Source organism: Megalops cyprinoides, chromosome 3, assembly GCF_013368585.1.
Source record: "Megalops cyprinoides isolate fMegCyp1 chromosome 3, fMegCyp1.pri, whole genome shotgun sequence".
Classification (NCBI taxonomy): domain Eukaryota; kingdom Metazoa; phylum Chordata; class Actinopteri; order Elopiformes; family Megalopidae; genus Megalops; species Megalops cyprinoides.
The window spans coordinates 18,424,731-18,441,626 of NC_050585.1; the positions used below are offsets into that span (position 1 = coordinate 18,424,731).

The 16,896-nt window shown below is 48.1% G+C and overlaps 1 protein-coding gene across 2 annotated transcripts in view; it reads right to left on the reverse strand.

The window, feature by feature from the left end:
* Positions 1-964: 964 nt before the first annotated feature.
* Positions 965-16,896, reverse strand: part of LOC118774744 (fibronectin type-III domain-containing protein 3A-like) — a 63,893-nt gene continuing 47,961 nt past the window's right edge. For both annotated transcript variants that reach the window (XM_036524215.1, XM_036524216.1), the window contains 15 exons: positions 16,557-16,681; positions 16,238-16,412; positions 14,866-14,952; positions 13,473-13,611; positions 13,202-13,270; positions 12,965-13,083; positions 11,912-12,017; positions 11,624-11,796; positions 11,232-11,345; positions 10,395-10,544; positions 9,399-9,751; positions 7,588-7,800; positions 6,905-7,071; positions 6,206-6,330; positions 965-2,921 (listed from right to left, as the gene is read on the reverse strand). In XM_036524215.1, the coding sequence (XP_036380108.1) occupies positions 2,598-2,921; positions 6,206-6,330; positions 6,905-7,071; positions 7,588-7,800; positions 9,399-9,751; positions 10,395-10,544; positions 11,232-11,345; positions 11,624-11,796; positions 11,912-12,017; positions 12,965-13,083; positions 13,202-13,270; positions 13,473-13,611; positions 14,866-14,952; positions 16,238-16,412; positions 16,557-16,681 (2,439 nt within the window). In that variant the 3' untranslated portion in view covers positions 965-2,597. The remainder of the gene's footprint in view (positions 2,922-6,205; positions 6,331-6,904; positions 7,072-7,587; positions 7,801-9,398; positions 9,752-10,394; positions 10,545-11,231; positions 11,346-11,623; positions 11,797-11,911; positions 12,018-12,964; positions 13,084-13,201; positions 13,271-13,472; positions 13,612-14,865; positions 14,953-16,237; positions 16,413-16,556; positions 16,682-16,896) is intronic.

Genomic DNA, 16,896 nt, shown 5'->3' on the forward strand with positions numbered 1-16,896 from the left:
AACAAGAGCAAAAAAAGATTTCTCAAACATATAAGAATTATAGATCTTTAATTGTGCAAGGATCTTTCTGTAGATAGAATGGCTATAGAGTTACACTTTAGATACATACAGTATTTATGAGATTATACATTTGTTATTACGAAGTCTGACATTGTACAATTTCAAAGTGATATGATTGGTTATTTATAACAAGTTTTTTTTTGGAATGTACAGTGTATGAGGTAACTGCAAACATTAAAATGACATAAAAGGTTTTTTTTTTTGCATGTTTTTGTTTTTTCTTTTTTTTTCCTCATTTTGTTTTTACTCCTCATCACACAGCAACGACCCGCCATGGTGGGGAGATGCTAAAATGGCACAAGTTGCAATTACATTTGATCACTATCAAAAATAGGAATTTGAGATTTACTATGACAAAGAGAAGCCATTTGCAGGGTGTCTAATAGACCAAAACGTTTATTTTTTTCCCCAATACATCTGACAAAGTACCTGCAATTTTTATACTGTTGCAATATCAAGAAACAATTCTGCCGACAGCCAAACACAACACTAAACCCTACAGCCAGACTGCTAAATTGTGATCACTCATTTGCAATCAGTGAGTAAGACTTAACGCACAGAAAAAAAAGAGGCAAGATCTGCATTTACAGCAAATGTGTGTGAAACATGGTCAATATGTGTGAGCACATTTCAGAGTCTGGTAACCGTATTCTGCTTGAAACGGTTGCTTTTTTTTTCCCCACTTTTTTTTCTCAGACAGAATGAACTTACATTTTCATACGGTAAAAATATATATTTTCATATGATCCCAAAAAAATAAAACAGGAGATGAATATTGAGTGCTAAAAATAATTATCTTCTCATTTAATTAAAAAAGTGTTTTTGTACAAATTAATATGAACAAAAATTCCTACAGCTAAACAAAGAGAAAAAAAAAATCCGTTCTAACTGATCGTCTAAAAAAAAAAAAAACTTAAGCAAACTTAAGTGTACACAATAGTGTCCTCAGAGTAAACATGGCGCTTTTTCAAGGATTATCAAACTTTGAAAATTCTTTATGCGAACGACTGATACTACCAGTGATGCTTTTAAAGCAAACCTGCAGAGATACAGCTGGACACTAATGATTTAAGATTTACCTCCCATGGGTTTAGTCAAGCTTCAATACATTTCATAGATCTACAATCTTAAAAAAAAGAAAACAAAAACAAAACGAAAAAGAACAAAAAACACAAAACACAATTAGGGCATGACCTGAAAGTGTCCTATCACACGCGTCACAAGAACAACATGCATTCAGTCATTAGTTTTACGGAGTAAGGTGCAAACTTTGCGGCTGAGAGAAATTGCGGCAAGCAACAATTCATTTCTTCCTTTTCATTGTGCTGAGCTTGAAGTTTTGAATCAAAGTAGCTACGTTTGTTTTAATTAAGCTATTTTTTTCTTTAATTCTATTACTTTTTCTCCCTCAAGCTCCCTCTCTGTGATCACTCCTAGCACTAACTTCTGGCGTGAACAGCCTCAAATGACTTATCTTAGAAAAATATACTAAAATGCTTTGTTTCATTTTTCCACAGTCGTTTTGAAACCCTCGCACGTTCTACACTCGAAAAACGCATCATAAATGAGTGTTCTATATGCTACTAACACAAGGTTAGGTTACTTATATATGTTTTTTTCCCATTCAGGCAAAAGCAGTGAACAGCTCACTCCCTTTGCAGCCCTTGAGAACCTCTGGGGTTCCCTCTGGTTCTCGCACCCTGCCCTGAACAGCTGGCCACCCTACCTGCCCGCCTCATCTCCAAAAAAAGAGAGACTATCCGACTTCATTCAAAAATCAATTACAAATAATTACAACTGAAGGAAAACAAAGTAAGGATACTCATTTAGAATAATAATCAAAATCCGTGATTCTGAACCGCTTAAAAATAGAGAATAATAATAATAATAAAATGAACAACAGTAAGTGAATACATATGATCAGCTCCTTCATAATTTGCATGGTCAAAGACGACCGCGGCTGCTGTGAACTGAGACACAGAGAATACATGCATATACGTATATGCAGAGAGACACCTCCAACCGAAGAAAGTACGTTCTTTTCACACCAGTGACTGGTGTGGCCTGCAGTAGCTTCGTCCATACAGAGTGTTAGAAGCCAAACTAGAGTGCAGTCTCTGTGATGGTGCAAAGCCAGCCGAACTGGAAATAATATCGAAGAATGAGATCCAACAGTGACAAAAGAACAGGGGAAGAAAGCGGGCGTAGAAGAGAAAGACAGAAATGGTGGGAGAGAGATAAGAGGAAGGGAGAGGAAAACAAATGAAGAGAAAGAGCAGAGAGCGGAAAAAAGAGAACAAGGCAGAGGTTTTTTTTGGGCCAGATACCTGTATAACAGGCTGAAGTCATTACAGAACCAAGATTCTCACTTTCACCGTCCTGATCGCTTCTCTCTCACCCCTTTGCTTTCCTCTCGATCGCGAGCGTTCACGCCGGCGGGTGAGGCGGGGAAGAAACCCAAAAAAAAAGGAACCTACGACTAAAACGAAAGAGTAACAGAAAAAACAAAGTCCTCCAGGGGGGCGGGGTGGTGGGGCTCACTTGATGACGAAGTACTGGATGACGAAGGCGATGAGGATGGAGATGACGGCGAAGAGCATGAGGATGAGGGCGGCGCACTGCTCGTCGCTCAGGCTGCGCTTGGCTCGCCCCGTCTCCGCTCCCCGGGGGCCGGCCCCCGCCAGGCCGGCCGCCGCCGCCGCCGCCTCGCTGCGCTGCGACGAGAGGGTGGCGGTGCCGCTGTACGGGCCCGTCAGGTCGGGGGGCATTTGGCACTGGCGGATGGCGCACACCCGGAAGCGGTACTCGCTGCTGGGCTGGAGTCCCGGGACCTGGAAGGACGTGGCCGAACCCTTGTAGATCTGCCGTGGGGGGGGCGACAGGGAATGAAGGGGTTAACCACTGTTCCGACAGCGATCAGTCCAGAAAGGAAATCAGCAGAGGAGCACAACAATCTAACTGCTGCATCATGGCAAACCTGCTAGGGATTCTGCAGCTGTATTGATCTTCCCCGTTCCACTTAAGAGCTGCGCTACCAATACCACAACACCACTGGCTATTCAAGTGCTTTCACTGACAGGAGTGGTGTAGCACTGGTAAAGCGGTACTCTGACACAGAACAACATGCAAGCTTCCTTCTGTCAAACACAGATTACAAGATTTCACAACCCACAGGAATCGACTGACACACTTTGGACGACCAGTGTTTCTGAACCAGTGTGTCCCTGAGGCTTGAGGATATAAAAAGCAGCACTTTTCTGGTACTTCTAAAAGCATAACACTGTACTGCAAAATTGCATTATGATAACAAATAAAAAAATGACCACAGAGAAAACAATGTTTTCCTTCTTGCTGACTTGAGCTTAATGATAAAATTATATTTAGTTCAAGTATGCTGAATTTGTCAGTCTCTTGGTTTGAAAACGTGTTCTGCTGTTTGTAGGATTCATTTGATTATATGGTAATGTGACATTAAGTAGAACACAACATGATCTACCTCTAAAAATATTACTTGCTGTATCCTAACCAAAAACAAGCTGATTAGCACTGAGACAAACAGCACAGTGCATACAGTAGCCATAGCGCTTTTAACCACTCCAAGCTGAAAAGGTGACTTTGTCGCTTAGGTTGCTTGGACACATAAGGATGGCTTCTCTGTACCAAAAAGTGAAGGTAAAACGAAGGTAAAAAAGCCCTGCCAGGACGGTGTCCTCCGCACTGTGTTGGCGTTACCGCCGCGTGCGCTCTGTGGCTGACTCCCTGGCCGCTTCTCAGAAAGACCCGCGCCTTCCTACAAGCACGCTGTCACTTCGGCTTACACTACAGGAGCCAAAGCCGCGCCACGCCACTCCGTGCACGGGGTAAACTGCGAGCTCCTCGGACGGTGTTTTTCCCACACAGAACACCGCGCTGCTGGGAACAGCGCCACTGGGGGGAGGGAGGGGTCAAGGGACGCCTGTGACGCAGCCAACCCCTGTGCTGACGTCACAGCTCCGCGATGCGTGGGCTTCCTGTCACCTATCTGTCACCTCCAGAGTAACTAAACGCCAGCCCAGCCATCTATCCCCACTGACTTATCACCAGCCAGCTATCAATAACCAACCACCATAGCTCCTCCGCAGTTAAAGATCAGTTTCATCAACCCCACAACTTGTCAAAGATCACCCCAAACTGATGATCAACCTTACCTGTCAGTCATATCTGCTAGCGAAGACAATCAGAAATCGCACTAACAATCACCACTCATCTTGACCAGCTGCTTATCATGAGATTCAGTTAATCACCACAGACTAAAGGCAATTAAAGAAAAGCAGATTCCTGATAACCATGAGACAGGGCTCCAGAAGCCACAGGCTCTTTGAGGCCCTTTCAGCTAGTCTTCAGTGCTCCTGATTCTGTGCTGCTTATGTCATAGAAGCAGACTGTCACTTAACCAATGAGCAGTTGTCAAGTGAGACTCACTGGGCCCAGCGGATGCTCCCGCGAAGCTCCAGGAAATGCCAATTACAAAACAGCCTGCTGCCAGCACCTCGCTCTCCAGAGAGCGTTTCCCCGCACACCTTGGTGCTGTCGGAGAGGAGCGGCATTGCTAGGAGACCATCATTAATCGAATGGAGTGACAACTGAGCGAACGGCGTACAGAGCGGCCACATTTCTCACACCTCTGCCCGATTTACCCTCCACATCCAGGTTGATCGCTGCTGTGCCTAATACAAACTCCCCTCTCTGACCATTACAATGGTGGTAAACAAAAATGAGAAAAGGATGCAGGGCACCTGGTACCCATCATGCATCGGTGCACAGATGACCCTGGTTGAGGCAGTGTAGCAAACATGTTTTCATTTCCCTGCTTACTTTTTTTTCCCCCTGTATGACACACAATTGCCTGTAAATAAGCGGAGTGATATTCAAACAGGTAGTGGCATAGGTGTACCACATCCCTGTACCAGCAAGATCCAGCCCTCTCCATGGAAAGAATCGCTGTCTGAAGCACTGAGACCCTGACACAAATCAAATTACATCATCAGCAAATCCATACATGCACAATTCCCTGGGTGTGATATTTAAACCTGAACAGAGGCGATAAAGCATTCCCCCCTTCCCCAGCCATGGCTCTCTGTCCTGCCAGCCATGTCACCACGCAACCTGCCGCCACCTGAGCCCCATCCCACCACAGCCTTCCTGAGCCATTACGGCTGTGGCGGCTGGATTTGATCCATCACATGTCAGACCATAAAGCCGCTGAGATAGGCCTGCTGTGATTATGAGTATGGATAGGGATTCTTATTGCATTTATTTGCAGCTCACTGCCACTGCCGAGTGCGACTCAAATGCTTCACCATCAGGGGGAGGGGCTTTGTCTTCACGGCGGTCCACCGTTCCCCAGCATGCAGGTCTTTGGTATAATTTCCCACAATCCACCACCACAGCGGAAGTTTCCCTCTCCAACATTCCAGTGACAAACACACAGCTTGAGTGCACTGTGTTTTTATTGGCACAGCGTGAACATTATTTGAACAGCGTCATCGAGGCTGACAGTGGCAGCAGTGTGGTGCAGTCATAAGGAGCAGGGCATCAGTGTGGTGTACTGGTGAGGAGCAGGGCAGTATAGCAGGGTGGGCTTGTAACCGGTATGTTGCCCCTTCCATCCATCAGCAGGACACTCCTAGTTTAGGCTTGAGAAAGATGCTAAACCCAGACTGCTTCTGTAAATACCCAGTTGTACAAATGGACGACATGTAAGCTATGGAAGTAGCACTGGATAAGGCTGTCTGATGAGCTAAAGAGTTCCATTTTACACGTTATCCATTTACACAGCTGGATAATATGGAAGCAATTCAGGTACCGGCTCAAGAGTACCACAGCAGTACTCTGTACAGGGTTCAAACATGCAACCACCTGGTTATAGTTTAACATCCAGTTTAACATCCACAACACACTGCTACCCGCAGTTTAATTTCACACACATCCCTCTAGAAAGGCATTGTTATTCTGGTGTCAAAGAACACAGTGAATCTGAAGGTGTAATTAAACAACCTCAAGCCATACAGCAACTACACCTTATACACACAGGCAAATGCACCTTCTTCAAGGTTGAGGGACTGGACTTGCTAGAGAACAGTTGGTACAGTATGAAGGACCTTACCTGTCTGAACTCAGAGTTTCCCATCATGCTCTGCAGGATGTAGATGATGGGGTCCCCCTTCATGGGTGGGGCCGCCTCCCAGCTCACCTCACAAGTGTGGTCGTCCAGGCGCTCGATTCGAGGAACTGTGCGGACAGGAAAGGGTTAAATAGTGAGAGGTGTGCAGGAATAACGGGACACAAAGAGTGGGACAGAGAGAGAGAGAGAGAGAGAGAGAGAGAGAGAGAGAGAGAGAGAGAGAGAGAGAGATTCAAAAGCATTTAATGCTTTTCAAAGCATTTCATACTGTGGCTTTGGACACTGAGGTGACTGCCAAAGGCACACAGAGTGGAGTGGAGAGAAAGAAAGAAAGAAGGAAAGAAAGAAAGAAAGGACTGAAATTAGGAGTCAACCCAGCTGTGTGCAGTTTTCTAGGATGTGGAAGTCTTGCTCAAATCAGCCATTCAGTTTGGGCTTTAACAACACAGTTTTGCACTTTCTAATTTCCCAGCATTTGAATGCACTCTTCAGTTTAACTGCAGTTTAACTGCAGCCACTCGGTGATAAAAGATAAAAGAGAAGAGAGGACGTGGTTCCTGCACTCTTCACACAACACACACTGAGGAGGTGAGGTTTGGGGAATTGAGGGAGAAAACACCCCCCCATCTTGAGAAATGGACCGACCAAGGGAAGGAGAAAAGGGTTGTGAGGAGGCTGTACCTTTTAGCGGTGGCGGGGGGGAGCGGGGGGTGGTGAATGTGTAAACATCGGAGAAGGGCCCCTCGCCCGCCTCGTTCAAGGCCTGGATGCGGAACGAGTAAGAGGTAGACTCCGTCAGCCTCTGCACCTTGTGGGTGTGGCACGGCCCTCTGTACAAGGACACAAACCTTCACAGGACAAGGAGGAAAGAGACAGGAGAAATTAGGCTCTGCCGAAGCTGGAATTAGCCTGCACAATGAGGCCGTGCCTCCCCTAGGGCCAATTACAGAAACATAATGCTGCTGCAATCTTCTTTTCCTATTCTGCAAAACCAGGGGTGGTTGATTGTCTGAGATGGTGCTTTCCCAGTATGCATTCTAAAGTTCTATACTGATTTTTTATTGTTAATCAGCTGCGTGACACTGAAACTTATTTACTTCTTTCACAGAAAAAAATACGTTCAAAGATAATCAGAGGGTTAGTCAAACTGACAAACAGGACAATGAGAAATAAATTGGACTAAATTCCAGACATATGACTGGATGATATCCTGATATACCCGATGTTCTCATTGGTCTCACCTGTCCTATCCACTCTTTTCATCTGAATGCCCACCACAAACACATACCATCAGGTGTTTTTCCTGGCTCCACCCCCCCTTCCTCCTGGCCTATTAGCCGTCTCTCTCCCCGCCCCTCTCTCACCTGCCGTTCTTGTCCTCCATCTGTAGCTGGTACTGAAGGGAGTCGGCGGGCGTGGCCTTGGCAGGGCCCTCCCCCCATTTCAGCCGCAGGGTTTGGTGGCTGAAGGCGGTGCACTCCAGCCGCGGGGGCGGCGGGGGCAGGGGCTTGGTCTTCAGCTTGACCGTGAGACTGAAGGGGCCAGCGCCCAGGCTGTTCAGGGCCTGGATTCGTATCCTGATGTCGGTGGGAGAGACGGAGTTATAATAACCTTTAAACCTTTTCTATTACACTTTTTTAAAAATTCCTTCTTCACCCCTTCATCATGGAAGATCATTTACGCAATATCTAATTTGACTGAATGAGAGAGTGACAGAGGAGACTAAGGAGTACTGGAATTTTAGTTTACACAGTGGGAACAGCAACTGTGAATTACAATGTAAATGTTGTTCACCAAAGGTCTTCAGCTACAACATACATATTCGGTGAAATTCATGCACAAGAACAAAAACGTAATTAGTGCAGCGTCGACCCAAACCTTCGCTGTGAAACGCTGTTGTGGCAACTCACACTCACGGTTTGATTAATGTTTTGTACGCACTGCTTTAGAAAACTGCATGAGAGAATCCCCACACTTCCCTGCGCAATGACAGTGTCAGACCGTTTTAAATGGCAGTTTGTAAAGAGGACTGCCACCAAATGCCCTCACACACAAACTCATTTATTCATGCTCATCCTTAAATCCGCTGATGATATTTTGTGCAGCACTGCACCACGCATATTTGTTTTTCCACTCAGTCAGACATTTCGGACAATAACACTAACTTTAATTTGATTTATTGCTAATGCTAACTTGTACACTTGGCCGACATTATTTACATACAGTTCAATTCCACTTTTAAAGCTGTTATGTGTGTCAAAGAAGAGACATTTCCTGAGGCTTGGTTTGGATACATTTTGGAATTTAATTTACTTCCTATCATTAGCTGAAGAGAGTGAAACGCATGATTCTGGTTTAGGCTGGGTCTTATCATCTGGAACTACAAAGACCATTTAATATACACTACCAGTGTGTTGTTTGTAGCCTTTAAAGTGACATTGGGATTTAATGTCACTCTTCATAGATATGTTTAAAAAATAAATAAGTAAAAAAGTGACAGGATATATTTCACCTGCAGATGAGGTGTTACAGCTGTGAGTATCTCACTGGTAGTTGTGGCACTGTGGGAGTTTCACCTGCTGCTGTGGTGTCAGCACACAGGGAATCTAAGGAGGCATGTGCTCCACCTATGTTTACCTTACCAGTGGTTGCAACTTTGATGTAAGCTGTAGTGAACTGTCGCTGTGATGTGATGGCCTGACGGTAATGTTATGCGTAGTTCAGTAGCTGCAGACACATGGCTATTTCACCTGTAGCAAATGTGGAGTTCTGTGACTATTACCTATAACTGTAGTGTTCTCGGTTTCATACCTGAAGCTGTGGTGCGACAAGAGTGGATATCAGTGCGACTCAAGTATCTCCCCCATGGCTGCCATGTTATAGGAATGGGTATATCACCAATAACTGTGGTATTGTGTCTAACCAGCAGCTCTAGTCTCACAGTGGTGGATCTCTCACCTGTATCTTGCTGTAGAGGGGTGGATGTCTCACCTGTAGCATTGTCAGCTGTAGCTGTGGTGCTATTGGAACGGGAATCTCACCTGTAGCTGTAGTGTCATAGCAGTGAGTGCCACAACTATAGTTGTAGTACTATGGATATTTAACCTGCAGCTGTGGTGTTATAGCTGTGGGTCCCTCACCTGTAGCTGCAGTGCTATAGCAGTGGACCCCTCACCTGTAGCTGGTGTCGGGCTGCAGGTGCTGGATGATGTATCTGGTGACGGGCCCCACAGTGATGGGCTGTCGGTCCCCCAGATCGATGCAGTAGGCGGTGATTTCCGAGCCGTGGTCACAGGGTGGCTCCCAGCGCAAACCCAGGCAGGTCGAGGGGCAGAGGCGGGGAGCCGAGGGCCGCTCGCTACCGTCCTCCTCCTCCTCTTCCTCCTCCTCCCCGCCCACGGCCCTCTCGCCACGCCCCAGATCTCCCTCCCGGAGGGCGTGGATGCTGGTCACCGCCGCGGGCACCGAGCAGGGGGTCTGACACAGCACCACCTCACTGAACGGACCTGCGCCCGCCACATTCACTGCCTGCAGAGGGCGACACGGAGACTCTCTTTACACTGGCACACAGTGGCTTCAGCTGTCACGCCCTCAGTGCCCTCACCTCACAGTCACGAGCGCAGTAACAACAATGACCACTAGGTGGTGGCATGCAAACAGGTAGGAGGAACAAGTGTGTAAATCTCCCTGCTGAGTTTGTGTATGTATCTGAATCAGTCAAGGTGACAGAGGATGATTAAGAATCAGTCGATATGATGCAGATTTTGTAAAAATCAGATGAAAACCCATGACTGCAGGAACTTTTGCGCAATAAACATGACATGACTGTCAGCTACACAGTGCCTGTCCCACCTCTGTCAGTCACCACAAAGACCCAACCTGTGAGCCAGGAGACTGTGAGCTCATCTGTATCCTGCAGGAGACTACAAGCTCATCTGTACTCTGCATTAGGAGACTGTGAGCTCACCTGTACTCTGCATTAAGAGACTGTGAGCTCGCCTGTACTCTGCATTAGGAGACTGTGAGCTCACCACTGCATTAGGAGACTGTGAGCTCACCTGTACTCTGCATTAAGAGACTGTGAGCTCACCATTGCATTAGGAGACTGTGAGCTCACCATTGCATTAGGAGACTGTGAGCTCACCACTGCATTAGGAGACTGTGAGCTCACCTGTACTCTGCAGAAGTAGATGGTGGCAGGGTGCAGGCCCTTCATCTCGTGGTTCAGAGCAGAGCCAGAGTAGCATATCTGCATGCTCCCCTCGGCCGCGCCCCACTCCAGCCGAAACTCCGACACCTGGGCGCCGTTACAGGGGGGTGCCTGTGGGGAGGGAGGGGGAACAAGGACATTCAATTTCCACCTTATCTGCAGACTAACCTTTTCCTCTGAGAGATAAGACAGTGCAAACTAGAAAGGGCAACAAATGTAAGAACTATAAAAGACTGACTCGCCTGGTCCTTCAAGTGATTTAGTGCCTACATACTGGCACAATTAGCTGATCTGCATTTGAGTTATGTGCTAGCTGAATCTGTGTGGGCTAAATGAAGTCACTGGTACAGTACTAGCCCAAACTGCATCTAACAATACCAATCAATTCTACTGAATTTGACTCCCGAATCTATACACTGCTAATGTCATGCTAGAATTCAAAATGAAATATAACTGCTCTCCCTTTGTCATATGTTTGCCCTCTTGCAGTAATTTTCTTCTAATTATTGACTGTTGTCAATCAGTTATATTGTTTTTGACATTTTTCCCATCTCTGGCACAAGTTAACTGATTTTGTGTTTTGCTGCTGATGAGCAGACAGACACGCGTGATGAAGCCAGCGTAAAATGTGCTGGGTCAGGATTCAGCGGAGGTAGCCTGCGGTCGCACAGAGGAAGGCAGAGGTCTGTAAGAGCGCGTTAGTGCGCTGTGACTCTGTTCAGTGGAAATGTCAGGCACTTCCTGTGAGCAGCGCAGCGCAGGATAGAGCAGAGGAAATGACAGCTGCCAGAGCCTCACCTCCCAGCTGACCACAGCGCAGGTAGGGGACCTGCAGGCGATGTGCGGAGCTCTGCAAGGCTCTGGAGCTCCGGGGCCTGTGGTCACCTCGCAGCGCTCAGAGAAGGGCCCGTACTGCAGAGCAAAGGACACACGCACACACACACACGCACACACACACACACACACACACACACACACACACACACAAAGCTTGATCAGCACTTTTGAATAACCAGTATCTATAGCTCAGAGTCTAGAGTGATAACCACAGAGATATCGCTGCTGCCAATGACACAAAATTTAATAAACTGAACCTGACATCACCTCATTAAAGTCAATGTGTAGTCCCACCACCCCAGTAAAGTCCCAGTAAAGTCAATGGGAGCATTCAGTCCCGCTCCGCCCCTCACCCCGGCTTTGTTGGCGGCCCGAAGCCGGAAGCCGTAGGTCCTGCCGGGGAGCAGGCTGCTGACGGTGCAGTCCAGCTCGGGACCCTGGTGCACCTCCCTGTACTCCTCCTGCACCCCTCCCACCTCCAGGCTGTAGCAGGACACCGGACTGCCCCCGTCCACCTGGGGGGGTCCTGAAAGACACAGAGGGGGACACGGGGGGCCTTAGACCCAGGGGTTGTTCCTGCTGCTTCTGGAGGGGATCAGGTTGGTGGGTGTGTGGGGGTGTCGTTTCGGGAGTAGACGTACCCCATCGCAGCTGGACCTCCCGCGCTTTCGGCTTGCCCACCACCCTGGGGGGCAGGCAAGGACCCGGGGGAACCGGCGGGGTCTGCACTTGCAGGGTCTCGGACAGCTGGAACACAGGCAAAGCCAGGTCAGCGCATCACTTCTACTCATCACAGTCATTCCTCTCAAACACACACACACACACACACACACACACACACACACACACACACCTTCCCTAAGAGTCAGACACATGCGTCAACACACCACACGCATCCAAACATCACAAATCAACAAGGAAAGTGAAACATACCTCACGGGCTAAAGAGATTAACTTCAGACCAAACAGCAGAGCACCTTGACAGACACTGGCTGACAATCACATCAAGAACTTCCTCTTTACAAAGTACTTCCTGTCGTTTTTCTTTTTTATTTTTCTCCATTTCGATAGAGGAGGGTTTGATAAGGTCTCAGCTTCCCCGCTACCCGGGTGACTCATCTCTTAAGCCGGCGAAGCTGGCAGTAAATAAGCAGGTAACAAGGAATCCGCTGATCAGGAGCATCGGCGGAACTGATGGGGTTTGACACTGAGCGCCTTGTGCCTCAGGCTGGTGCTTCCTTATTAATGGCACTCGCAACGTGCCATCGAGGAAACCGGGCTATGCATTCCTGCAGCAAGGCTTTTACCACCACCGTGCTGCTGACACCCTCCCCATTATCAACCCAGGCACAGATAATAACACCACACTCATAACAAACCTGGCTGCCTGTCATGGTATTTCAATTGCTCTGTGATTTTTTTTTTTTTTTTTAAGTCAATTCTCCATGTTATGTCTTGGGCCATGCTTAGTGACAGTGTTTGTTCTGAAAGGGGCTTTATATAGCAGATATTTATTATCTGCAATATAATTTATAACAATCAGGGCTGGGCGGTGGGATTGCTGGACCCTTTTCACGGTGAGATGTGCGGGAGTGTGGTGTGAAATGGATGTGTTGGCGTGTGTTTCTCTGTTTATGTGTGTGTGTGTGTGTGTGTACGTGCGTGTGTCCTTGTGCTGTGGGGATGGGACTCACAGGGCTCTGGCCTCCCTCGCTCATGCAGTAAACCCGGGCCTGATAGGTGCAGCCAGGCTTCAGTCCGTCACACACATGCTCCATGGCTGCACCGCTGTACACTAGCTCCCACTGCAGGCCTGAGAGAGACACGTGCGGACACAGAGAGAGAGAGACAGAACACACACACATATCAGTTTCAGCACACAGGCTTTAAATGAGGTATGCATGTGGGTCAAGGTTGTAAGTACAGCATACCGCTGGAGCCTTCCGATATCTCCACGATGTACTTTGTGACGTCCGATCCTCCGTCATCTTTAGGCGGCTCTGGAGAGAGATGGTCACAGTCGCAGACATCAGAGTCTCACATGGGCAATGGCAGCAGTGCCAGTAGCATCAGAGAGCAAAGCTGAAGGTGCAGGACAAGGTCACCTGATCTGGTTAGACCCAGAGTTGGATCTAGGGAACAGGGGCAGCCCAGAACTACTTAACCTTATAAACCCTGCCATCTCACTCCACCGCCACTCACCCCAAGCCATCTTGAAGCTGTTAGGCTGGACCTTGCCCTTCACAACCAGCTGGCAGGGGGGGCCAGGCCTGTCGGGGCAGGTGGTGAACTCCGACACCTGGCTGGGGTTGCTCTTGCCCTCTGAGTTGTAGGCAAACACCTGGGAGAGAAGACAGGGCAGAGCTGATGAGATCCAAGCACACACATGAAAATGCACATGTGCATTACACACCTCCCTCTGACACAACAAGCATCACTCCTTCTCAGCTCTGGAGCTTACCTATGCTGCGTAGTGCCCAACAGCAAATCTCAGATACTTCATGCTCACCACTCATCTACATCTCTGCAAATCAAATCCTTGCTGTCGCATTTTTTAACTCTTACATTTACTGTAAGCAAATGTTAACATTTTCAATAACATGTAAAGTTCATGTAATTTTGTATTAATTATTACATATTAAATACTTGACATGACATGACACAACATTGTTACATCACATATCATCAGAACAAAAACTGGGTCTGTCATAAGCCTTGAAGCTGCAGTTAGTCTGTGGAAGCAAAAGCAGTTGCCCTGCATCTTAAAATGACAGTCAGCACCAAACGTTGCAGCACCAGCAAAACAATGCGTGTCTGCTGCCATCTACTCTCTGGGATATGAGCTGGCATTTGGGTGATGCAAGCAGACACAAATCTTTTCAGAAAACTGAGCAGGCGGGCAGGCACCAGGGAAGGTAACAAGCTTATGTCCTCTTCGGCGTGGGGGGGGGCTTCCGCGAGATTAACGGGAACGGGCCCATCTCGTTTCGTTTCGTGCCGTGGCGCAGCCCGCTTTTTCATTTGCTCAGCTGCCTGCGGCCATGACGATGATCTGACCGCGATGATCGAAGGACGAACGACGCCCTTGGAACCCGATCCAGGCTCGCGGGAAACGCTGCAGATGGAGGAACTGACTGGGCCATGCAGTCTCACTCTCACTCCATATCTCTCCGGAGGATGTAACATTAATTAAGATGGGGGCACTCATTAAGACCAGGCTGCAATTAATAATCTGCGCTGAAAAAGCTCTGGCAGGGACATTTTATTGGGCCCTCAAGCTGCCACAGATTAAATGACAGAAGTTTGGGAGCAAGTTTTCTCCTCTTCCTCACTCTCTCCATCATTGCTGCAGAGAGCTCCACTCAGAGCTCAGGGGTGGGTGACAAAAACCGTGGCAGACTGGCCTGGGGGGGGGGGGGGGGGGGGGGGGGCATGGGCCACACTGAGAAAGGAGGGAGCAAGAGTCATACCACCAATGTTACCCAATCAGGCCCCTCCTCTTCCAAACTTTATCCAGTGAGGAGCTGCATCCTCACCTCTATCAGCACCCCAAGCCTGAAGGGGGGCAATCAGGAGAGGGGCTCTGTTCTCTTACCCGGAACTTGTATTTTGTACTCCGACGGAGGCTCTTGACCGTGCAGGAGAGCTCCTCACCATCATACTTCGGTTTGAACCCATACCCCTAAAGAGAGAGACAGAGATGTAGTGTAAGACAGGGAGACAAAGGGGATAGGGTCAGGAGAGGACAGGCCCATGAGATCTCACACAACGCTCCCTTGCGGTCCTCAGAGTCACCAAACATGTACTTCAAGCCCTTCAATTCAACAGGTTTAACTCTCATTAACTCTAATGTTTCATCTAATTACCCTGTTGTTTAGGTAGTAAAAAACAGGGCTCACGAGAGGACAATACTTAATCCCAAACATGTCTGCTACTCAGTTTTATTGGGTGCAAACCACAAAAATTCAGACAGAAAATACAAAATTAAGGGGTGCTTGCGTAGCTGAGACCACTAATGACAGTGTGAAAACCGAAATGCGTTCCTTTTTCTTCCATGGGACAGTGTTTACGCCTATATTTATGAAGGTTTTATTGTCATTGGTGAGATGTGGCATAAGCACAGCCAGCACTTTATGCAGTAGAAGCTGTGAGCAAAACCAAGGCACCGTGAAACAGCACAGGCTGTGGGGGCTGTTGACTCAACCTAACACCACCTATAAGGAGATGCTGTTTTGGACATGTGCAGCCCCTCAGTTACAGGCTGCTGTTTAAAGCCTAGGGGATGATGGGAGGAGCAGGGACGCAAAGGATTACCGGCCCTTCAAAGCTCCTGCTCTCCTGCAGGGAAACACCACGCACCCTGTGCAGCCCTCAGTAACCTGGGGCCCGCCGCCCTGCTGATCTCTGCCTTTGTGTCGCTGATAACAGGCCTGCTGCTTGCCTCTTCAAGTAAGAACAGCGCTTATTTTTATGTGAAAGGTCAGACCGGCGGAAGGAGACCTGGCTTTCCAATTAGGCCGATGAATCTCTCTATGTATATTTAAGGCCTCTGGGTTGAATCACATGCACAGTGGAGGTGACTGGTCTATGATGTGCTGCCTCGACAGATTTCTGAGACAGTGCAAGGCAGGCAGAACAGAGGGAAACCGGTGTATTGTCCTGTTATGTGTCACAGAGACAGGTGTACTATCCTGCCATGTGTCTTTCTGTAAAACAGGTACAATAGTCTTAATCTCAGTAAGACAGGTGAGCTAGGCAGGGTATACAATCACTTGGGACAGGTACATCCTCAGTAGTACAGGCGGCAGCAGAAAGGATATGATGTCTATGGAAAAGGTGTCAAAAGAACAAGCCTGCTGTCTGTATGACAGGTAGCAGTATAAAATGTGTACTGTCAGTAGGACAACTGCACTGTTGATAATACAGGTGTGCTGCTCAGACAGGTGTGTGCAAGAGCTTGCCCTCACCGAGCCCTCCTCCTCCATGTCCAGGGCGTATAAGATTTCGTCCTCCTTGGGCGAGCTGGCTGGCCGCTGCCACCGCACACACAGCCATGTGACCCCCGCTTTGACCAGCTCCGGGCTCGGGGGCGGGGCCGGCACGCTGCAGGAGGTGAACAGGTCGACGACTTCACTGAAGCCACTGCGGACGGGCGGAAGGAGGGAACGAGAACAGGGAGAAAGGGGAGGGAGCGGGGAACGCAGGATCAAGAGGAAAAGATGAGAGCGAGTCCTTTCATTGCACTTCAAATTCATCTTTATCTCTCCCAGTGAAGCGGACAGGTACCTTGTGCCCAGGTCGTTTTTGGCTGCCAGGCGGAAGGAGTATCTGGAGGCTGGCGAAAGCTTGGTCACTCGATACTGCTTTTGAGGTCCATAGTAGCACTGCTCAAACTCCCCTGTTCCTTTACCCTGCATACAAAAGGCATTCCTTCAGCTGCCGGTTAGCAAAGGGCACCCAAGACTTTAGACTGACAGGAGAATACTGAGGCTGATAAGAGAAGCTACTCTGTCAGGAAGGTGCTTGTGTCAGCCATTCTCCATTTGCAGGACAGAGAGAGACACTCATTTTCACAATCACAGCTAACCTCAAACTTTATCACTCAAACTTAATTTATCACTCAAAC